The sequence below is a fragment of the Rhinatrema bivittatum genome, chromosome 7 (genome assembly GCF_901001135.1).
Source record: "Rhinatrema bivittatum chromosome 7, aRhiBiv1.1, whole genome shotgun sequence".
In the NCBI taxonomy this organism is placed as follows: Eukaryota; Metazoa; Chordata; class Amphibia; order Gymnophiona; family Rhinatrematidae; genus Rhinatrema; species Rhinatrema bivittatum.
This window is the reverse complement of record NC_042621.1, coordinates 123,360,958-123,385,930: the sequence shown is the minus strand read 5'-3', so window position 1 is coordinate 123,385,930 and position 24,973 is coordinate 123,360,958. Positions and strand designations below refer to the sequence as shown.

Here is a 24,973-nt window from a genome sequence, read left to right as displayed (position 1 = left end):
ATAGCTGTTCCTCTCCTTCGCTTCTTGACTTTTGGTTTGGGGACGGCGTCACAGGCGCGCCGGGACTCAGCGAGATCTCTTCGGCCATTATCAGTGAAGCTCGCTCCGTTTCTCCGATCACTGCGGCCCTTGCTCCCGGCTCAGTCGGCGTTGATGCAAAAAACTTCTCTAAAGTAGGTTGTAAAATATTCGGGCTTTCGGCAACAGCTAGGTTTTCTCGAAGCCTAGCTTTTCTTTTAGTATGAGGCATGGAATCAAAGAATGAAAGTCCGAAAACCATGAAACAAAGGAACAGGTAACAGAGAGCTTTCCGCACGTCTTAGTTGCCATCTTGGCCACTCCCCCTTCATCCAGGAACTTTATCTCTCTAGCATGTCCTGATGTTACATTTACCCAGTCAATATTGAGGTAATTGAAATCTCCCATTATTACTGCACTACCAGTTTGGTTAGCTTCCCTAATTTCTCTTAGTATTTCATCTGTCTCAACATTTTGGCCAGGTGTATGCTAGTATACTCCTATCACTATACTCTTCCCAACAAACATGGGATTTCTACCCATAAAGATTCTATTGTGCATTTAATCTTTTGCAGGATCCTTATCCTGTTGAACTCTGTCATCCCAGACATAAAGTACCACCCCCTCACCAAGTTGCTCCTCCCTATCATTGTGATATCATTTTGTACCCTGGTATGGCATCTATCCCATTGGTGCTTTTCCAATCACTGTCAAGAAACATACAAAATATAGAAATGGTCAATTTCCCAAAGAATGTGCCTGATAGCTGGCTATCTCCCTGGATGCCAAAACAATATTGCGAGTATGCTAAGTCGCCAACTGCAGTCACACAAATGGTCTTTGGACCTTCAAGTGGCACAAGAGATGTTGGTGCACTCTGCAGATCTTTGCCATGCAACAAGAAGTTTCCTACCTACTGCTCCTAAAGACCAGCAAAATATAGCAATGAATGCTTTTTCAATCCCATGGAATAAAGATCATCATTGTTTGTCCCCTTCTCTCCCCTGATTCTATGAATAGTCAAAGCAATTCAAAAGTTGAGAGTTTTTATTTTTATATCCCTGTTTTGGACATGTCAGATTTGGTTTCCATGGCTTCATTGCCTAGTTCTTCCATAGCCAAATAGAGAATAGTTCCATTTTTGATTACTCAATGCAATGAGAATCTTCTTCCCAACCTTTAGTCTTTGGCTCTGGCTGCATGAAAATCACCTACTCTCTTCTTTGCATCTTACTCTATTTTATCATGATAGGGTGGTGCTTTGAACACATCCTAAGTCCTTTCTTAAGATGCTGTTGGAAGTTTACCATGATCACTCATTTGTACTTTAACATTCTTCTTCATTAGATTGCAAGAGTTGCCTTCTGTATACTCATTAAAAGTCATCCGACTCTTTTTTTTTTTTTTTTTTTTTTTGTTCCTATAATCTCAACAGACCAAGCTTTGCCATTACTGATTACTACTTATGCTCTGCCAGGTCTGATCTTAGAAGGGTTTGTTCAGACCTATGCTATTCGAGCCTTCTTAGAAGAGATTTGCAAGTCAACATGGATTTCAGTCCACATGTTTACCAGTCCTTGCTATCTTGTTTTTACCTCTGGTCAAGATGCTAGATTTGGATTGTTGTCCTTCAAGGCCTGTTTGCAGAGTAGATCATAATTCACTTTTCCTTTTTTGATTTTGAATTTTTTTTTTAAGGATCGAATACTAAAAATTGAGATCTACAAAAAATTTGTTTTCCCTTTGTATGTAATCCATCTATTTTCTTTTTATTTAGAACCAGTTCTTAACTAGGGAATCCTATCTGTACGGCTGCATTGCTGTACTTATCAGAGAAAGACACATTGCTCACCTATTATATAGGTGTTCTCTGAAGACAGCAGTGCAACTAACCAAACAACCCCACCTACCTTTATCTCTTGGAAGTTAATCTTTACCTCTTGTCTGTCTAAAGCTTAGTTAAACTGCAAGGAAGATGGGGCAAAGAAGAAGCACTATGGGCCGACCTAAAAAAGATGATGGGGCATCCGTTTTTATTGGAGTAGTTTATAGGCCTCCAAATCATAGGGAAGAGCTTGACAGAGATCTGGTTGAAGACATCCAAAAGATGGGAAAGAAGGGAGAAGTGGTGATTGTTGGAGATTTTAATCTGCCGGATGTAGACTGGAGAATCCTTTCAGCGGAATCTAACAATAGTAGAGAGATAGTGGATGCCTTGCAAGGGGCTCTGTTCAAACAAATGGTAACGGAACCCACGAGGGAGGGAGCTATACTCGATTTAGTGCTTACCAATGGAGATAATGTCTCTAATGTCCAGGTGGGTGCCCACCTCAGCACCAGTGATCATCAAACAGTATGGTTTCATATCACAAATAGGATACGGAGAAGAAACACGAAAACCCAAGTTTTGCAGTTTAAAAACACGAACTTTGATGAAATGGGAAAGTATCTGGAAGAAGAACTAAAAGGATGGCAGAACAAGATAGATGTGGAACAACAATGGACCAAAATAAAAGGAGCAATTACTAAGGCAACTAATCTATATGTCAGAAAAGTAAAGAAAAGCAAAAGAAAAATGAAACCTATATGGTTCTCAAAGGAGGTGGCTGACAAAATAAAAGCTAATAAAAAACAGCATTCAAGAAATATAAAGGATCCCAAAAGGGAGGAGCACAAGGAAGAATATCTGATGGAACTGAGGGAGATGAAGAAAGTAATCAAGATAGCAAAAAGTCAAGCGGAAGAAAGGATTGTCAAAGAGCTAAAGTGTGGTGACAAAACATTTTTCAGATACATCAGAGAAAGGAGAAAAGTTCCAAGTCGTATAGTGAAATTGAAAGGTGAAAAGGATCAATGTGTGGAGAGAGACGAAGAAATGGTAGAAATATTAAATGAATACTTCAGTTCAGTGTTCACTAAAGAGGACCCCGGAGAAGGTTAACAAGAAACTGGAGGGGAGTGGAGTAGATGTAACTCCGTTTACAGAAGAGAATGTATGGGAAGAGCTAGGAAAAATAAAAGTGGACAAAGCCATGGGACCTGATGAGGTCCATCCCAGGATACTGAGGGAGCTCAGAGATGTACTGGTGGGTCCACTGAGTGACCTTTTCAACAGATCCCTAGAAACGGGAGTGGTGCTGAGTGATTGGAGAAGAGCAGTGGTGGTCCCACTTCACAAGAGTGGGAGCAGAGAGAAGGCTGGAAACTACAGGTCAGTTAGCCTCACCTCGGTGGTGGGAAAGGTAATGGAGTCGCTGCTGAAAGAAAGAATAATGAACTATCTACAGTCGAAAGAACTGCTGGACCAGAGGCAGCATAGATTCACCAGGGGAAGGTCCTGTCAGACAAATCTGATTTTTTTTGATTGGGTGACTAGGGAATTAGAGGAAGAGCGCTCGATGTCATCTACTTGGATTTCAGCAAAGCTTTTGATACGGTTCCGCACAGGAAGCTTGTGAATAAAATGAGAAGCTTAGGAGTGGGTGCCAAGATGGTGGCCTGGATTGCAAACTGGTTGACGGACAGAAGACAATGAGTGATGGTAAATGGAACTTACTCTGAAGAGAGAGCGGTGTTAAGCGGAGTGTTGCAAGGATCGGTGTTGGGACCGGTCCTGTTCAATATCTTTGTGAGCGACATTGCGGACGGGATAGACGGTAAGGTTTGTCTTTTGGCGGATGATACTAAGATCTGCAACAGAGTGGACACGCCGGAAGGAGTGGAGAGAATGAGACGTGACTTAAGGAAGCTGGAAGAGTGGTCAAAGATATGGCAGCTGAGATTCAATGCCAAGAAGTGCAGAGTCATGCATATGGGGAGTGGAAATCCGAAAGAATTGTATTTGATGGGAGGTGAAGGACTGATGTGAACGGAGCAGGAGAGAGTCTTTGGGGTGATAGTGTCTAACGATCTGAAGTCGGCGAAACAATGTGACATGGTGATAGCTAAAGCCAGAAGAATGCTGGGCTGCATAGAGAGGAATATCTAGTAAGAGAAAGGAAGTGATGATCCCCTTGTACAGGGCCTTGGTGAGGCCTCATCTGGAGTACTGTGTTCAGTTCTGGAGACCGTATCTCCAAAGGAACAGAGACAGAATGGAGGTGATCCAGAGAAGGGCGACCAAAAAGGTGGATAGTCTTCATAAAATGACTTATGAGGAGAGATTAAAGAACCTAAATATGTACACCCTGGAGGAGAGGAGGAGGAGAGATGATATGATACAGACTTTCAGATACTTGAAAGGTTTTAATGATTCATGGTCAACATCAAACCTTTTTACAATTGAAGAAAATCAGTAGAACTAGGGGTCACGATTTGAAGCTCCAGGGATGAAGACTCAGAACCAATGTCAGGAAGTATTTCTTCACGGAGAAGGGTGGTGGATGCCTGGAATGCCCTTCTGGAGGAAGTGGTGAAGACTAAAAAAGTGAAAGATTTCAAAGCGGCGTGTGATAAACACTGTGTGGATCCATAAAGGCTAGAGGATGGGAATGAAGAGTAGAGCCATGGGGGTGACTTGCTGGAATGTTAACTACTACCTGGTGATTACTATCCCTACTCAAAAAAAATCCCTTGCACAGTTAATGCAACCCCAACATTGCTCTCTGCTTCAGCGGCAAAGGGAAATGTGGAAAGAGGATTTGCATTCAGATAACAACCAAAAAGGCCTGAACTTCACAATCTGGGTAAATAAACATGGGGTAGCTTGCTTATTACGGCGGTTACTACCCTAAATCAATTAAGCCTGATACATCACTTTGAATGCATACACAGCGTTGCTCTCTGCTTCTACAGCAGGGGCTAATGTGGAAAAGAGGATTAGCATTCAGACAACAACCAACAAGGACTAAACTTCATAATCTGGGTAATCAAGGATGGGAGTAGCTGCTTATTATGGTGGTTAATACCCTAAACCAATTAAGCCTGATACATCAATTTGAAAGCATATACAGCGTTGCTATCTGCTTCAACGGTAGGGGGAAGTGAGGAAAACAGGATTTACATTCAGACATCGTCCAACAAGGTATCGATCTGTGCAATCTGGGTAAACAAGCATCGGGGTAACTTGCTTGATGCAACGGTTACAGTCCTTAACCATAAGCCTTATGCTCACCTTTGATGCAACTCCAACATTACTCTCTGCATCAATGACAGGGGATGGCAGGAAATGTGAATCAAACAGTTACCAACAAGAGCCCTGAAGTTGGTGGTTGGTGAAACAGATAAGTATGGGAAAATAAGTGGAAGCTTGCTGGGCAGACTAGATGGGCTGATTGGTCTTTTTCTGCTGTAGTTTCTATGTTTAAACTGCATTGCTTAGGTTCATCACTTATCTCATGCTTAGAAAGTTTTACCTAAAAAGCTCTGGAACAGTCCTCTTCAATGACATGAGATGGAGTTGTGTGATCCATCTGTGTGACTGTTTGCACTGCTTTCATCAAAACACTTGCTATGGGTAAGCAATTTTTCTTTCTCTGATGAGAGTTGGATGTGAAAGTCATTGGAATGGCTGTGCATGATGGCTGCCTGATGAGATGTAGAGAATAAAGAATGAGGCTAACAAGACAGAAGAAAAATCCATATTTGATAGAAGCTGGATTCCAAACTTATCTTGAACTTCTATAGGAATTTTAGATCCCAAGCATACCATGCCCTATAAGCAAAAGAAGGAAAAAGAGTCCTTGCTGCTTCCCCTTTCCTGGCACTGACTGAAGTCCCCAGTGTTTTTTCTCTCTTAGATTTCCTCATGTTTGGCTGACAGTACTTCAGGCAAAGATATACCTTTGGAAACAGGTAATCTGGGCCACCACATTCATTCAGTGTCTAAACAGGTATGTCCCTCCATCTTATTTTTATTTCTGAAGAGGGAAGTAAATGGGAACAGGGAATAAATACATGGAAACTGAGAAGAAAAGCTAGAAACAGCTAGTAACATAGGAGGAGGTTTTCAGAGCAATCTATCTGCTTAACTGTGGACTTAGGTGATTAGATCTGCCCCCTTTGAAAATTAATTATTGAGCTCTGAATAAAGGCTGCTTTAACGATTTAAAAGGCCCTGGATAAAATTTTGTAGATGAGCCCTTTTTTATTTTTTCCACATTGATGGCTACCCTCTCTTGCCTTCCCAACTCTTAACACTCTCCTCCTTTCCTCCCCACCCCCCTACAATTAATCTGATGCTGCCAGCCTGTTGCTGCAGCTTCTTCCTCTGTGCAACTGACAAGACAGCCACATGCCCCTTTCGGCCTGTGTAGGCTAAAACATACGAACATAAGAAATACCATACTGGGTCAGACCAAAGATACAGCAAGCCCAGCATCCTGTCTCCAGCAATGGGCCAATCCAGGTCACAAGTACCGGGTAGGATTCTAAAGAATTGGTCCAAATCTTCTTGCCTATAATCTGGATAAGCAGTGACATTAGCAAGTATACATAGCTGCTAATGATTTGTGGACTTTTTATCCAGGAACCTATCTAAACTTTAAACTGAGCTATGCTAACTCAGTGTTTCCCAGCCCTCTCCTGGAGACACATCTAATTAGTCAGGTTTTCAGGCTACCTGTAACGAATATGCATGAGAGAGATTTGCATACTCTGTCTCAATTTATGCAAATCTATCTCCTGCATATTCATTATGACAGTTGTGAAAACTTGTCTGTGTAGGTGTGCCTCCAGGAGAGGGTTGGGTATCGCTAACTGCTTTCCCCACATCCTCTGGCAACAAATTTCAGAGTTTGTGCGCAGAGTGAAAAAATACTTTTCCTAGCGTGTAGCAGATGGACTCAAAACAAATGGGTATAGTGTGCTCGTGCTAGCAGTTGGAGACGGATCTGACGTCAGCACGGGTACATATACCCCCACAGGAAGTGAAGCAATTCAGTAATTTCCGTCTCCAAAGCAGTTTGGAGCTACCCACGCTCGCTGAGCGTGTTTTCCAAATTCTATCGACTAAATTCTTAGAAGAAATCTACTGAAGACGAGCCCTGCACTCCTGTGGTGATACCAGGCAGTCACTCACCCATTGAGTTTCCCGAGCTGACTTCCGTGATCCCTCGGAGGTAGGAGCCTCGGTCCGGTGGCTGGTTCACGGCAGGGACCCAGCCCCCGAGTGAGAAGGGCTCGGGCGCGGCTTGGCCCCCGAGCGGTTCGGGCGCGGCCTAGAGGCAGCCTCGGCCACAGCCTTTCAGATAATTGTGGATCACTGGGGAACGCCAGCCATGGACCTATTAGCAGACAGGTCCAATGCTCAAGTTCCCAGATATTTCAGCCGCAGGCGGGATCCTCGAGCTCAGGGTTATCGATGCCCTGGTACAGCCGTGGCCTCAGGGGATCCTACTATATGCATTTCCTCCATGGCCCCTGTTGGGCGCCATTGTTCACAGGATTCAGCCACACAGAGGTCTAGTTCTTCTAGTGGCCCCGGACTGGCCAAGAAGACCCTGGTACGCAGACATGAGAAGACTACTGGCAGGGAATCCTCTACCTCTGCCTCCATACCGGGACCTGCTACGGCAAGGCCCCATCCTCCACGAGTATCCAGCTCAATTCTCTCTTACGGTCTGGCCATTGAGAGGGCTAGACTGAAGAAAAGAGGATACTCAGAGCGGGTGATAGATACACTCCTCCGAGCATGCAAGTTCTCCACATCGCTAACATATATCAGGATCTGGAGAATCTTTGAAGCCTGGTGCGATTCTCACAGCACCAATTCGCATACCGCACAGATTCCTATCATTTTGGACTTCCTACAAGATGGACTTCAGAAGGGTCTCTCCCTCAGCTCCATCAAGGTACAGGTAGCAGTGCTGTCTTGCTACGGTCCCAGACGTGACGGCAAATCCATTGCCCATCACCCAGATGTTTCACACTTCCTGAAAGGAGTTAAACACATTCGCCCGCCACTGAAGTGGCCAGTGCCCTTGTGGAACCTTAACCTGGTATTGGAATTTCTAGTGGGATCGGCCTTCAGGCCCCTTCGAGGCCTGTCTCTCCGTTTGTTAACCTTGAAGATGGTGTTCTTGCTGGCTGTGTTTTCAGCACGCCGCATCTCAGAGCTACAAGCACTATCCTGTTGTAATCCATTTCTTAGAATCACTCCAAAGGCTATCCATCTTCGTACAGTTCCTTCCTTTTTACCCAAAGCGGTCTCCCACTTTCACCTCAACCAAACCATATCCTTGCCTACCACGGAAGGTTTGAAGAAATCGGAAGGAGGTCGAATACTACGTCATCTCGACATCGGCAGACTGCTGTCCAGATATTTGGAAATGTCAGAAGCAGTACGAAAGACGTGACCACCTGTTCGTCCTGCACAGCGGGAAGAAGCAAGGGGAAGCGGCCTCACGGCCGACCATCGCCCGCTGGATTAAAGGAGTTATCAAGGCAGCCTACGTAGAGGCAGGAAAACCACCACCTCTACAGGTCAAGGCTCATTCTACCAGAGCACAATCAGCCTCTTGGGCAGAAGCTAAGCTGCTGTCGCCTGCAGAGATATGCAAAGCGGCGACGTGGTCCTCCCTCCATACCTTCTCCAGATTCTACCGTCTGGACGTTCAGGCCAGGGAGGACACAGCATTTGCGAGGGCAATCCTAAACTGTCCTCGGGCAGCCTCCCGCCCAGTCCGGGAGTAGCTTTTGTACATCCCATTTGTTTTGAGTCCATCTGCTACACGCTAGGAAATGTTAAGATTACTTACCTGGTAATCTCCTTTTCCTTAGTGTATGCAGATGGACTCAGCATCCCGCCCGGTTGCCGGTATACATGGGGATTCGCTGACTCACGGTAAGCCATGTTTTGCTTATAATAGGGCTTCCACCCTGCCGGGTGTCGACGCCTTCCGGTTGAGAACACTGGCGGTCTCCAGCTACCATCAATTGGTCAGGGTAATCCTGTTGATTAATCGATCGGTCAGTACACATATGGCTATAACAGCTTTTGCAAGGAAGATTATTGAATTGCTTCACTTCCTGTGGGGGTATATGTACCCGTGCTGACGTCAGATCCGTCTCCAACTGCTAGCACGAGCACACTATACCCATTTGTTTTGAGTCCATCTGCATACACTAAGGAAAAGGAGATTACCAGGTAAGTAATCTTAACATTGTATTGACTTCCATTGTTTCCTCATTTTTGCCTTCCCTCAAAGTAAAATACTGTAGTAATATTCTGTAACTCAGAAGGCAGGATGCAGTTCCCTTAACAGCTGTGCCCAGTATGATTTATCTAGCCAGTAAATGTGACTGTAATACCAGTACTTCATGTCCCCTCGTTCCACATGTCAACATTGTGCAATATCTGTGACTCCCTTTGTCCAGGGAATGTGAGCAATGCCTTCACAGCATTCCCAGTCGGATCAGGGAGCAGGCTAGCCAGGGAATTGAACATAGGTCTTCCACATTGCAGTTCACTTGCTACTAAGCCACTGGGCTGGTCCTTGTGGCAATATATTTAAGAAAACACAACTTTGATAGAATGGCAGAAAATGACTAAATTTTATAATTCTGTTGAAAGGGACAGATCATAGCATTGAAACAAAAATACTTTGCCCCAACAAGCCTTGTAAAAGATCACATCATATACCGTAAGAACCACCGCTATGAATTGGTCTGACTTGTAACTTTACATTTTCCATTTGTACAGGGATCAGGATGCTATACAGAACTGGTATCTTCTTCAGAGTTTTTCAGTCTTCTTCCTCAAGATACAGCCAGATTTGAGATCCCCATCACAACAGGTGCATTACGTGTAATGTGAAATGGCAGTGACACTGTATATAGACTTTGATGTTCTTTTTTTCTTTGCCGACAGAATTATTTAAAACATTTTAGATTATTCATTCTGACAGTGCAATATTTCATGATTTCTTAAAAGTGGACATGTAGAAATTAAAGATCAATAAACACGTTTTTTTTTGTTAGTATTTATTTACATTTATCCCAGGACAAGCAGGATGCTAGTCCTCACATATGGGTGACGTCACCGAACGGAGCCCAGCGCGGGAAACCTTTCTGTCAAAGTTTCTAGAAACTTTTGACTGGCCCTGAGAGGCCACTGAGCATGCCCAGCATGCCATGATATTCTCTGCCACAGGTGTCTCTCTTCAGTCTTCGCTTTTCCGTGCTGCCGTTCGCATCGTGGGACTAGAGCCCTTGCGTTCTTCGCAATTATTGTGACTGAAAAAGTCAATATTTTCTTGATATTCTCTCTCATAGGAGCTCTCAAGCTCGCCGGCTGGTGAGTACCATTTTGATTCTCATATTTTTAGGAATCTTTTTCCTCACACTCGCATCCACCGACGGCTGTCGATTCCAAAATGGCGACGGGATTCAAAAAGTGCCCTGTCTGTAATAGGAATATGTCAATAACTGATCCGCATTTAGAGTGTGTACTCTGCCTCGGAGAAAAACACGATGTCAGTACATGCCCCAAATGTGCAGAAATGACAGTAAAAGGACGGAAGTCCAGACAAGAGAAGATGGAACATCTGTTTCAACTTCAGTTAATCCCTTCTCCCTCGAAATCATCAAGGTCGTCTCCAGCCGGAGCGACCAAAAGGGCTTTGCTTAAAAAACCGCGTCCGGATGGATCCGGTGATCGCCCGTCCTCTCCATTGTCGGTACTATCGACTAAACTGGCAGAACACCAAAAATCCAAACATCGCCATCGCCATCCGTCATCTTCTACGTCGATGTCCCAGGATGAATCGATGCCAATGCGGCCCCGACAACAGGAAACACCGGCACCTTCGATGCCTGGGCCTTTGTCTTCGCCGATTCCAACCACTTCGTCGATGGACACCTCAATATCGCCACCGCGTACACCATCTGTGACTTCACCAATTGTACAGCCGGAATTGTCTACATTAATAAGACAAGCGGTCCTACAAGCTCTTAAAGAGCAAAATGTTCCGACGGTTCCGTCTATGCCGACACTGTCCGTGTCTATGCCGATGTTGATGCCGATGCGTCGATGCCGATGACTTTAACATCGATGCCGGTGGTACCACCGATGACGGCATCCTTCTTGCTGCCGAGGATTTAGACTGGTTTCATAACCACTACACCAAGGCTCGGAACACAATCCACATCACTCTTTGCTCATATTCCATCGAGCCCCTTGAGGTCAATACCATCGGTGGCATTTCCACCGACCACAACATCGACAACATCCCCGCTACCATTGGGGCAACCTGCACTGGAACCTCCAGAAGTTCAAGATGAGGCCTTTTATCGACGCCTTTTACAAAGGTATCAAGATGTGATCGATAATTTACCATCTACTAGGCCACATATTCTGCAGGATTTTCCATCGATGACCCACTGCCAGGTGCTTCAGGACTCCATGTCCCACCTAAACCAATGCCAAAATCACCTTACAGAGAAGATTCTGAAGACTCCTGGGATGATGAATCCTCTCATTTTTCTTCAGAGGAATTTGTCTAACCCTTCTTCTCATGATCAAAGAAAGAAGTCACCCCCAGAAGATCTTTCCTTCTCATTTATACAAAGCATGTCTGACTCAATTCCATTCAAACTTACAGCAGAGGAAGACACAAGAGCACAAACCCTTGAGGTTTTACAGTTTGTGGATCCACCCAAAAAATTACTGGCGGTACCAGTACATGAGGTTTTACTAGATCTCCAAAAACAAATCTGGGAACACCCAGCTTCTACCCCTGCAGTGAATAAACGTGTGGACACTACTTACATAGTCCAACCAGCTCCAGGCTACCACAAACAGCAATTACCACACCAGTCTGTAGTTGTGGAGTCAGCACAGAAAAAATCTAAACGTGTGTGCCCACACTCATCCATCCCACCAGGTAGAGAACACAGATTCCTGGATACACTAGATAAGAAAGTCTACCAGAGTTCCATGTTGAGCACCAAAATTTCTGCGTATCAACTCTACATCACTCAATACCAGAGGAACCTCTGGAAGCAGATGGAAGAGTTTATAACCTCCTTACCTACCCAGTACCAGGAGCCTGCACAAGCTGTAATAACAAAGGGACTGGAAGCAGGCAAACATGAGGTGAGAGCAGTCTATGATAATTTTGAGACTGCTTCCAGGACAGCAGCAGCTGGAATCAGTGCTCGCAGATGGGCCTGGCTCAAAGCATCTGACCTCAGAATTGAGGTGCAAGACAAACTTGTGGACCTGCCCTATCTTGGTGACAATCAGTTTGGGGACAAAATTCAAGAAGCTGTACAACAGCTTAAGGACCACACTGAGACTCTACATCAGCTGTCTCAAACCCCTCAAGAGCCTGCTACTCAGTCTTCTCGTCGTCCTCCACGAAGAGATATGAGATGTTCCTATTACAGGCCATGCAGATACTACCCACACACTTCTAGGGGTAGATCCAGTAGACCTACACAACGCTCCCAGGCCAGACAGTCCAGGCCTGCTCGTCCACAACCTCCTGCACAGACAGGCCCTGCAACAGGCTTTTGAAGCAAAGACCAGAGAACAGACCCAACCTTGCAATCCCAAGCCAAATCTACCAGTGGGAGGAAGACTTTCTCATTTTCACACAAATTGGCAAAACATAACATCAGATCAATGGGTACTTTCCATAGTCTCTCGAGGCTACAAACTAAATTTCACCTCAATTCCTCCAGAATTTCCACCAACTTCCTGCCCACAACAAAATTCTCAACTACATCAATTACAAGCAGAATTATCCACCCTTCTGAGATCCAGGGCCATACAACCAGTGCCCCGGACACAGCAGGGCAGAGGATTCTACTCCCGATACTTCCTCATTCCAAAGAAAACCGGAGGCCTACGTCCCATCCTAGACCTCAGAAATCTCAACAAATTTCTGAAGAAAGAAAAACTCAGGATGGTGTCTTTAGGCACCATGCTTCCACTTCTTCAAGCAAGAGATTGGCTTTGTTCTCTGGATCTTCAAGATGCTTACGCTCACATTCCAATATACCCTCCTCATCGCAAGTACCTGCGCTTCACGGTACACCATCAACATTACCAATATAGAGTTCTACCATTTGGACTGGCGTCTGCTCCCAGAGTCTTCACCAAATGTGTAGCAGTCACAGCAGGACACTTGCACAAAGAAGGTGTCCATGTTTTCCCATATCTAGACGACTGGCTCATAAGAAGTCCATCTCAACAAGGAGCAATAACTTCTCTCACTCGAACAATTGCTCTACTTTACTCCATGGGATTTCTCATCAATTATCAAAAATCCCATCTCACTCCAACTCATCTGCTTCACTTCATAGGAGCAGAGTTGAACACAGATCTAGCAAAGGCTATTCTACCTATAGATCGTGCAGATGCCTTCATTCTCCTAGCAAACTCCGTTTCCTTACGGACACAAACCACAGCCCATCAGTTTCTGATACTGCTAGGTCATATGGCCTCCACAGTTCATGTTACACCAATGGCAGGGCTTGCCATGCGAGTTGCCCAATGGACTTTAAGATCACAATGGATTCAAGCCATTCAACCACTTCATTATCCAATTCAAGTGACCCACCAACTAAGATCATCTCTTTGGTGGACCAACAAAGACAACCTGTGCAAAGGCCTACCTTTCCAACAACCAGTCCCAGAGATTACTTTAACTACAGATGCATCCACCTTGGGATGGGGAGCTCATGTAGACAATCTCCACACTCAAGGGACTTGGACAAAACTCGAAGCAACATATCATATCAATTTTCTGGAACTTCGAGCTATACGTTATGCGCTGCATGTGTTCAAGGACTGCCTTTCACACAAGACTGTTCTAATCCAAGCAGACAACACAGTAGCCATGTGGTACATCAACAAACAGGGAGGTACGGGCTCGTATCTCCTTTGTCAAGAAGCTGCACAAATTTGGGGCTAGGACCTGAATCACTCAATGTTCCTACGAGCCACTTATCTGGCAGGCATTCACAATGTAGTAGCGGATCAACTCAGTTATCAATTCCAACCACACGAATGGTCCCTGGATCCTGCAGTAGCGACCAGGATATTTCAGCGTTTGGGACAACCAACAATAGCCCTCTTTGCGTCACATCTGAATCACAAAGTGGACAGATTCTGTTCTCTTCACAAACAGAAGAATCAGCCAGCCAGGGACGCCTTCGCTCACCCTTGGAGCTCAGGCCTACTATACACGTATCCTCCGATACCACTCATAACCAAAACTCTAGTGAAGTTAAAACAGGACAAAGGGTCCATGATACTCATAGCCCCATACTGGCCTCAACAAGTAGGGTTCCCCACACTGCTAGACCTCTGTCAGGGATCCAATTCGTCTGGGAGTAGCTCCCACGCTCATAACTCAGGATCAAGGTCGGTTGTGCCATCCCAACCTTCAATCCCTATCCCTGACAGCATGGATGTTGAAAGCTTGATATTGCAACCACTCAATCTTTCATCTCATATATCTCAAGTGCTTATAGCTTCACGTAAACCTTCCACACGAAAGAACTATTCTTCTAAATGGAAGAGATTCACTTTGTGGTGCTCCGAAAAGAAGATAAATCCTTTCACCTGCCCCACCACTTCTCTACTGGAATACTTATACCATCTTTCGGAATCTGGTCTCCAGACTTCATCAATAAGAGTACACTTAAGTGCAATCTCTGCTTACCATAACAAAATGGGAGATGCACCTATTTCCACACAACCTCTCGTAAGCAGATTTATGAGAGGTTTAACTCACCTTAAACCACCAATTCGACCACCTGTCCCAGAGTGGGATCTGAATTTGGTATTAAGACTCATGCGCTCTCCTTTCGAACCCATAGATTCTTGTGATCTTCAATTTCTCACTTGGAAAACTATCTTCCTCATAGCCATTACATCAGCTAGAAGGGTTAGTGAGTTACAAGCACTTGTAACATATCCACCCTATACTAAGTTCCTACATGACAAAGTGGTTCTCCGTACACATCCAAAATTCCTTCCCAAAATAGTTATGGAATTCCACTTGAATCAATCCATAAATTTACCCACATTCTTTCCAAGGCCTCATTCCCATCCAGGAGAAAAATAGCCTTGCATACCTTGGACTGCAAGCGTGCACTTGCTTTTTATATAGACCGTACTGCAGTCCACAGAAAATCCACTCAATGTTTTGTATCTTATGATCCAAACAAACCGGGTAAAGCAGTGGGTAAACATACTCTGTCCAAGTGGCTAGCAGATTGCATACAGTTTTGCTATGAAAAAGCAGGCCTTCCTCTCCAAGGGCGAGTAAAGGCACATTCAGTAAGAGCAATGTCAACTTCAGTAGCACACTATCGTTCAGTGCCAATCCTTGACATATGTAAAGCCGCAACATGGAGTTCTGTTCACACTTTTGCAGCTCATTACTGCTTGGACAAAGAAGGAAGACAAGATTCAGCCTATGGACAATCTGTCTTAAAGAACTTGTTTCCAGTTTAATCCCAACTCCTTCTACGACCAGCTTACTATGATCTTCGGCTGACTCATTCTCATCAACAATACTTTACTGTTACTTCACCACGTGTGACTCAGCCTCTAGCTTGCTATTCACCCATATGTGAGGGCTAGCATCCTGCTTGTCCTGGGATAAAGCAAAATTGCTTACCTTGTAATAGGTGTTATCCCAGGACAGCAGGATGTAGTCCTCACAGAACCCACCCGCCACCCCGTGGAGTTGGGCCTCATAGCAAAAATAAAATAATAAAGGTAACGCTTTTGCTACATACGAGACTGAAGTGAGACACCTGTGGCAGAGAATATCATGGCATGCTGGGCATGCTCAGTGGGCTCTCAGGGCCAGTCAAAAGTTTCTAGAAACTTTGACAGAAAGGTTTCCCGCGCTGGGCTCCGTTCGGTGATGTCACCCATATGTGAGGACTACATCCTGCTGTCCTGGGATAACACCTATTACAAGGTAAGCAATTTTGCTTTGTTTGCATAGCATAGATTCTTTACTTGAAAGAACTACAAAAATCAATATGCAATTTATAGATTAAGTCCACCATAAAGCAACCAAAATACAAAGAGAAATCAAACAAGCAACTGCTAATATTAATCTTCAGTGATGCCTGGGACCTAGTCATCCTCGCATCTTTTAATTTGAATGGTGACGTCAAAAATTCAACTAGCTGTTCAGGTTTATTACTCTAACAATTTGTGACTTGCTCAAGTGTTAACATTTTATCAGGTCAGAATTTGCAGTGAAGATAGGAAGTTTGTAGGACATGAGAACTGAAGGATTGCAGTAAAGATACAGAGTAGGGTGTGACTGCAGGACATAAGAATGGAGGGCATACAGGATCAATAAAAGGCTATATATACTAACTATTTTTAATGTATACAAAATGGACTAAAATTACTTAGGGATTTTTTTCCAAAGACAACAATAAGTGATTATACAACCAATTCTGGCTGGTCTATGACAGCACAATTTTACTTGACTGCCTGATGCTCTGTGTTTATGTATGCTTACATTCATTCTGTTTTGACATTTTGCAGCAGCATACTGAGAACTGTATTTAGAGGACATGTATGCTAGTTTTTCTAAATAAATATGAATTTTGTTTTCAGGTGGAAGCCTACATGGCTAAAAGGTGATGTCAAGTTAATGTATGTTCCAATGTACAATGCTCCTAATGCATTGTCTTTTCCAGACAGAAAATATGCATATCTTGCTTTTGATGAAACAGTTCTCTTGCTTTATGACAATGTATTGAGCAAACTTTGCCAAGCAAAAAGTTGCAAAACTTTTATGATACAGATTACAGTTGGAATCTATATTTCAATATGTCTCCTCTCCTACATGGAACCTTAAGATACAGATGGCTTGGTCAGCCAGGCACTCCTGATTGGGGATTTTGAAGGAGCTGTGGAACTATGCTTGAATGATGGTCGCTTTGCAGATGCTCTCATCCTGGCTATTGCTGGGGGAGAAAAGCTCCTGACACAAACTCAGCAGCGATACTTTGCCAAACAGAAAAACAGAATAACATCAGTGAGTCCCTTTTTATAGCCTGTTTTGTTTTTGACTATATTTCCACTCTTGTATATGTGGTCATGTCCATCTGTATCTGTTTGTGTTTTTATCTTTGTAGGTGACTATTATTTGTGTGCTTGTCAGATTGTGCATATGCTTGTAACTGTTGTGTTTGCATATTGTATGTTAATGTGTATAATGCAGATGTTCCATGGTATTTTTCACACTGAAGTGAGGATAGGGGAAGTCTTTTACAGTAGTTTAGGGGTTGAAATATGCTTCAGTCCAAATGCTTGTTTAATGGTGCTTCAATGAGTGTGCTCGAAAAGAAGTGTATGATTGCGTATATAGTTTTCTGAAGGAGTGCATGCTGATGTGCAGGCATCTGCTCGCAAGAAAGTTTGGTGATGAATGCTGATGTATAAGGGTGTGCCTGCTCTTGAAATTGTCGTCTTATGTACTGCCATATGAGACTTTGCCATATGGTCCTTTTTTAAAGGCACGCTCGTCCTTGTATTGATATACTAGTTCAGTGTGTTCTATTGCACATATCAACAAGATCACTCGTGCTTCCTTTTAGGGTATGTAGTAGATCAGCAACTAAAAATCTTCATGACTTCATTTCTTATCTAGGATACTGCTCTTCCTGTTCTAAGAACATAAGTTGCCATACTGGGTCAGACCAAGGATCCATCAAGCCCAGCATCTTGTTTCCAACCGTGGCCAATCCAGGTTACAAGTACCTGGCAAGTACCCAAAATGTTAAGTAGATCCCATGCTACTAATACCAGTAATAGCAGTGGCTATTCCCTAAGTCAACTTGATTAATAGCAGTTAATGGATTCTCCAAGAACTTATCCAAACCTTTTTTAAACCCAGCTACACTAACTGCCCTAACCACATCCTCTGGCAACACATTCCAGAGCTTAATTGTGCGTTGAGTGACTTTTCTCCGATTAGTTTTAAATGTGCTGCTTGCTGACTTCATGGAGTGCCCTCTTGACCTCCTATTATCCGAAAGAGCAAATAACCGATTTGCATTTACTTGTTCTAGTCCTCTCATGATTTTATAGACCTCTACCATATCCCCCCTCAGCATTCTCTTTTCCAAGCTGAACAGCCCTAACCCTGTTTAGCCTTTCCTCATAGGGGAGCTGTTCCATCCCCTTTCTCATTTTGGTCGCCCTTCTCCAGTGCAACTATATCTTTTTTGAGATGCGGTGATCAGACTTGTACACCGTACTCAAGGTGTGGTCTCACTGAAGAGCGATAGAGGCATTAAGATATTTTCCATTTTATTCATCATTGCCTTCTTAATAATTCCTAACATTCTATTTGCTTTTTTGACTGCTGCAGCACACTGAGCTGACGATTTTAAAGTATTATCCACTATGATGCCTAGATCTTTTTCCTGGGTGGTAACTCTTAATATGGAACCTAATATTGTGTTTACAGCATGGGTTATTTTTCCCTATATGTATCACCTTGCACTTGTCCACATTAAATTTCATCTGGCATTTGGATGCTCAATCTTCCAATCTTGCAAAGTCTTCCTTCAATTTATCACAATCTGCTTGTGATTTAATTACGCTGAATAATTTTGTATCATCTGCAAATTTGATTACCTCACTCGTATTCCTTTCCAGATCATTTATAAATATATTGAAAAGCAATGGTCCAAGTACAGATCCATGGTCTACCTTTTTCTACTGTGAAAATTGATCATTTAATCTTACTCTGTTTTCTTTCTTTTAACCAGTTTGTAATCCACGAAAAGACATCACCTCCTGTCACATGACTCTTTAGTTTTCTTAGAACCTCTCATGAGGGACTTTGTCAAACACCACCTGAAAATCCAAATACACTACATCTACCAGTTCACCTTTACCCACATGTTTATTATCCCCTTCAAAACAATGAAGCAGATTTGTGAGGCAAGACTTCCCTTGGGTACATCCATGCTGACTGTGTTCCATTAAGCCATGTCTTTCTATATGCACTATGATTTTGATCTTTAGAATAGTTTCCACTATTTTTCCCAGCTCTGAAGTCAGGTTCACTGGTCTATAGTTACCCGGATCGCCCTGGAGCCCTTTTTAAATATTGGGGTTACTTTGGCCACCCTCCAGTCTTCAGGTACAATGGATGATTTTAATGATAGGTTACAAATTTTAACTAACAGATCTGAAATTTCATTTTTTAGTTCCTTCAGAACTGGGATGCATACAATCCGGTCCAGGTGATTTACTATTCTTGAGTTTGTCATCTGGCCTACTACACCTTCCAGGTTCACAGTGATTTGTTTCAGTTCATCTGATTCATCACCCTTGAAAACCATCTCCAGAATCGGTATCTCTCCAACATCCTCATTAGTAAGCACAGATGCAAAGAATTCATTGTCTTTCTGCAATGGCCTTATCTTACATAAGAGCCTCTTTAACCCCTCGGTATTCTAACGATTCTACAGTCTCCTTCGCAGGTTTCCTGCTTTGGATATATTTTTAAAAGTTTTTATTATGAGTGTTTTCCTCTATGGCCAACTTCATTTCATATTCTCTCTTAACCTGTCTTATCAATGTTTTTTACTTAGCTTGACAATGCTTATGCTTTTTCCTATTTTCTTCAGATTGATCCTTCTTCCAATTTTTGAAGGATGGTTTTTGGCCAAAATAGCCTCTCACCCCATCTTTTAACCATACCGGCAATCGTTTTGCCTTCCTTCCACCTTTCTTAATTTGTGGAATACATCTAGTCTGCCCTTCTAAGATGGTATTTTTAAACAAAGTCCATGCCTGTTGTATACTTTTAACATTTGCAGCTGCACCTTTCAGTTTTTTTTTCTATTTTCCTCATTTTATCAATGATTCCCTTTTGAAAATTTAGTGTTACAGCTGTAGATTTACATATTGCCCCCCTTCCAGTCATTAGTTCAAATTTGGTCATGTTATGATCACTATTGCCAAGTGGCCCCGATACCATTACCTCTCTTGCCAAATCCTGCATGCCACAGATAGGGAAGGATCTGTGGCAGTGCAGCTCCCATGGTAAGAGTCACTGAAGCAATAGCGTTCATGTTTATACTGTCCTTGCCAGCTGTAAAGCAGTCTGTCAAAGGTGGTTGCAGAAAAATAATTCTGACTACTAGGGACACATGGGGACCATTAGGGACACTGTTTTTTATATGCCAGTTAGTTAAGAGTGGGAAATCACCCTGCAATAAATGTTGGCATACTGGAGTTTATCAACACAAGAGAGATTACTGTATATGAACATATTAGAGATGAGAGCAATGTACAGTGCTAATCTTGACTTCCAAACATCTGCTAGGAAAAGATTTGAGGATTTGCTTGGACATGGTCTGTAATACATTTGAACAAACTGGTATAGTCTTGAGAGAATTTCCTTCATGGAACAGGATTCCCAGAGGTCTCACCAAACTCCAAAGACGCTGCTGTGCAATGATCCCGGTGTAACACCTTACTAGCTTAGAAAACTGTGGTTTCTAATGCTGTCTGTATTGGAGGCTCTACATGGGGCATGCTCAGTCAAAATCCAATTATTCATCCACAGGATACTTAATTAAAAATGTTGCTTGAATAAGTTAGTATGTTCCATTTGGATTTGCATAAGAAAAAGCACAAGGATCTTTTTGAAGATTCCAGTTAACATTGTTAGAATTTCTCCTGAAAGGTCTGCAATTGGGGCTTGCGGTTTCTGTACTTGAAGTATAGATTATAGCACTTTCAGGGAAAAGATCATCCACTGGATCGAAGAGCTTGTGATAGTCTATATAGTTTCAAAGCTGAACCAGTGTTATGATTTCAACACAGGGGTAATATGGTCGTGAAACCTCTCACCTGACAATATGAGCCACGGAATTCTGCACAACTCGCAGTAATCTGACAATAGTATCCAGAATCCTGATATACATGAAATTACAATAATAGAGCCCTGATAAAACCAAGGATTGGAGGACAGTATGGAAATCCACTGCCAATAAATACAACCATAATCTCTGCAAAACCTGTAACTTACAGAAGGAATTCCCCACTACCAGTCTACAGGAGCTTGAAAAGAAAGGTCCGAGTCATATATTTTCTCCGAGGACAAGCAGGATGTTAGTCCTCATACATGGGTGACGACATTGGATGGAAGCAGGCCCAGAACTTTGATCTAAAAAATTCTAGAGCTTTCAAGCATGCCCTTCTGAGCATGTGCTACTGTAGTTATCACCCTGTCCCCTAAGCAGGGTCCCTCAGTCTCCCTCCGCCCCCCCCCCCCTCCCCCACGGAACTGTGTAGTCACGGTATTCAGCTGTGCTCTCTCCTCACATTTGTGATTTTTTTTCTGGAGCTGCAGCTGTTTATCTTTTTCTTTTCCTTAAGATAGTTTTTCGTTTATTTTATTTTTTCTCTTCCTTTCTGCCATCTGTATGATGGGCCTGAGTCTCTGTGCAGCCTGGAAGAGTCTAATTTTATTCCTTAATAAATACTGCATTTCAGTTTAGTTTGTGACCTCTCCTTGCTCTCTGTTTTTGTGCCTTTGTCTGGTGTTGACAGGACTGACAGAATGCAGTCTATATGTGATCCTTGTAGACCGCTGACCCTGGGATTTGCCCAAGTTCTACTCAGGCAGGAGTTCAATGTTTCACTGATTGATTGGCATCAATGGAGGCTCTCACAGTGAAGGGATCAAGGACCGCACCATTCCTGTAGTGGGGAGAGCTCATCTTCCCCACATTCTAAAGAACTAGTAGCCATGGCAGAAGCCCTGGACGACATAGCTTCCGTTCTTGCTTGCCAGAGAAGGCAGTGCAGTCTCCTTGTGAGAGAAGGTGAGCAAGAGCCTGGGCAAGCAGTGTTACTGCTGCACCTTTGGTGCCATGCCTGGTAACAGATGCCCATGCCAACACACTGACAGTCTGATGCGTTGATATCAGTACTGCGTCATGGACCAGGACTGCCATTGAGCGCCATGGTCACCCTTGATGCCTTTGAGGTGCTGGGGTGCCCTTGATGCCATCGAGATGTGTGACCACCATCAACTGAGGGTGTCATCGAGTGCTGTACACACTGTCGATTGCCCTAGCTGGGGACAGGAGCCCTTCCATACCCTAGACGCCATTGAGTGGCAAAGACTCTCAATGCACTGGAGGAATGGCATCGACCTGAGCATCATCTAATGCCATGGGCCTTGATGTGGTGGAATAGCAGGACCGACCTTGAGCATCAGTCTGGACCATGTCTGGGACCAGGACTGCCATCAAGTGCCATAGTCACTCTCAACACCATTGAAGCCACCCAAATGCCATTGAGGTACATGGCCACCCTCGATGCTATCAAGTTTGTGAGTGATTCTATTTGTGGCTGCACTTGACAATGTTGAGCACCATCATGGCCAGGAGGCACAGGGACCATCATCGAGCTCCTGGTTGCTCTTGAGGCCATCAACTACTGGGATGTGGTGGTCCTGAGATCCCTCGAGCGCCATGGAAGCCCTAGGCTGATAGGGGCATAGGGCCTGGGGTGGCTGGGGTTGCCATTGACCCTAGGAATCCAGGGTGCACCATGGTCTGGTGCCCTCATGGCTATCGAGCATTTGCAAAAATGAGCCTCTTTGTAGTGTCCAGAAGGGACATGGAGTGTCATCTTGATGTGCCATTGATGATGTAAGGCCATTGGGTGCCCAGAGCCACATATATAGTACCATGGGTACTGGGATCATGGGGCATCGGAGGCCCCGTGGAGCTGCCAAGTGCTGGAGTTGCTGTTGAGGCTAATGTCAACCATAGACACTGGCATGAACGCTGTCAAGCCTGCAACATCAACGCCCTCTGCCGCATAGCTGAGCTAAGGGGGAACCATCGAGTATGCAGACTGTCATCAGTTTCTTTGGGCACTGATGTGGCATGTCTGTGCCTCAGGATACCCGGCAGTGCATCGATGCCTCCACCTTCGGCCACCACGGGCATCATCTGTACCACAGACCATCGATACCTTTGGGTACTGGTCTCTATCGGTGCTGCTGACCCTCGGACATTTTCAATTTGGGGCGCCATCATTGGCGCTGCATGTCGTCTAGCATGCCAGGCACCTGTGGCTGGATAAGCGCCATTGAAACCCTGGATGCAGTGTCATTGGTGCCATAGATGCAATCCATCACTTGTGAGTGCAGAGGGCGATATTGGCAACGGGGGTGCCGTTGCCACTGTGGGCACTGGTGGGTGCCGTTGAATGCCACAGGGCACCATGGGCACTGTGGGTTACCATGGGTTTCCCTTCCACCGTTATGCAACAGAAATGGTAGTGAGCCATTCACAACACCAATTCAAGGGCTGTAGTCAGCCTCTTGGAGCATTGTCAGGTACCAGGGGTGCAATGCCATCTACCACCAGGGATGGCCATAGTCAGAACCCCAGTGGCACTGAGAACACAGTCATCACACTGTACATGCTGACTCCATTAGGAGTTAGTGAGGTAGTGGAGCACATCATGAATGGTTGGGTACTCCACCAAGCACCTCTGGTGCTGGCAAGTGGCATTCTTTGTTGGTGCCACCATTGTTGTGAACAAGATATCAGCTTCCTCGCCTGTTTTCACACCTTAGAGTGCACTGGGACACTAACAAGTAGAGCGTTATTGCACACTCTTGGATTGCTTTTTGGCAGTGTGCAGCCACCAATTCTTAACAGGTGGTGATCGGTCCCTCTGTGCCATGGGATTCTATCCACAAGTGAGGGTTGATAAATATAGCCTAGTGACTTTTTCTTATCCCTGCAGCCCTGAGGTCTGCCTCCTTCTGTTCTTTGCTCCTTCTGACTTCTGGTCAGAATGTTGGGGGTGGGGGGGGAGAGAAAAGCTGTGGCATTCATGGTATCTTAGTGTATACCTGCAGGGAACAGTACACCATTTTTTTTCCTGGTTTGTTTTTTTTTTTGGCCAAGTTCTGGCCAGTACCTCCTTTAGCTTTTCATACTTTAGTTATCTAAAGTGCTTCCTGCTCACCTGACCCTATCCTGTGGACGGGATAGATAGGCCTACCCTTGACAGGGTGGAGTGTTGGGTGAGCTTCAGTCCTAACTTAGCCCAAAAACCCTGGACTATGGAGCTAGCAATTCCATTTCAGGGATTGCCTTTCATCCCCTGACACTCTTCACGTCTGTCTTGGGCGGTCAGGTCTGTCTGGTACTTCGGCAGGTAAGTATAGTGCATTACAATAATCAAACAGTGACATTTACATTAACTGAACCACTATAAACTATTCTGTTTATATATCTAGGGCCATGAACAAATGATCTCGAATGTCCAGAAAATAACAGAACTCAGTTATGAATATAGGGAGTCTGATTCCTGCCTCAGATCCTGGTATGAAGGTTTTTTATTGATACAGAATATGATGTGATTTCACACTTTATCAAAGGCCATGGAATGTAGAATGATGGTTAGAAGTGCTTACTGGATCTGATCTCTCCAGCAGACTTACACACAAATATTTTGGAAATGTCATCTTTCAGCTCTCAAGAAGTCCACATGCTAAATGCAAGCAGCCTTAGTGACTTTGCAAATGAGACAAACCTTTAGTAGAAAGAGCAAAAGTTGCCATACTGGGTGAGACCGAGAGTCCAACAGTGGCCAATCCAGGATACAGGTACCTGACAAGTGCCCAAACTTTAAATAAATCCTATGCTATTAATGCCAGTAATAAGCAGTAGCTATTCTCTAAGTCAACTTGATTAATAGCAGTTTATGGACTTCTTTTCCAGGAGCTTGTCCAAACCTTTTTTAAACCCAGCTATGCTACCTTTTTTTAACTATATCCTCTGGCAATGAATTCCAGAGATTAATTGTGTGTTTTGAGTGAAAAAGAATTTTCTCTGATTTGTTTTACATGTGCTACTTGCTAATTCATGGAGTGCCACCTAGTCCTCGTATTATCTGAAAGCATAAACCAATTTACATTTACCCATTCTAGTCCTCTCCTGATTGTATAGACATCTGTCATATCCCCCC

The 24,973-nt window shown here is 44.0% G+C and overlaps 1 protein-coding gene across 3 annotated transcripts in view; it reads left to right on the top strand.

The window, feature by feature from the left end:
* The window catches only part of SEC31B (SEC31 homolog B, COPII coat complex component), a 319,647-nt gene that overhangs the window by 165,366 nt on the left and 129,308 nt on the right, over nt 1-24,973 (top strand). For all 3 annotated transcript variants that reach the window (XM_029609056.1, XM_029609055.1, XM_029609057.1), the window contains 3 exons: nt 5,757-5,849; nt 9,659-9,752; nt 16,804-16,982. In XM_029609056.1, the coding sequence (XP_029464916.1) occupies nt 5,757-5,849; nt 9,659-9,752; nt 16,804-16,982 (366 nt within the window). The remainder of the gene's footprint in view (nt 1-5,756; nt 5,850-9,658; nt 9,753-16,803; nt 16,983-24,973) is intronic.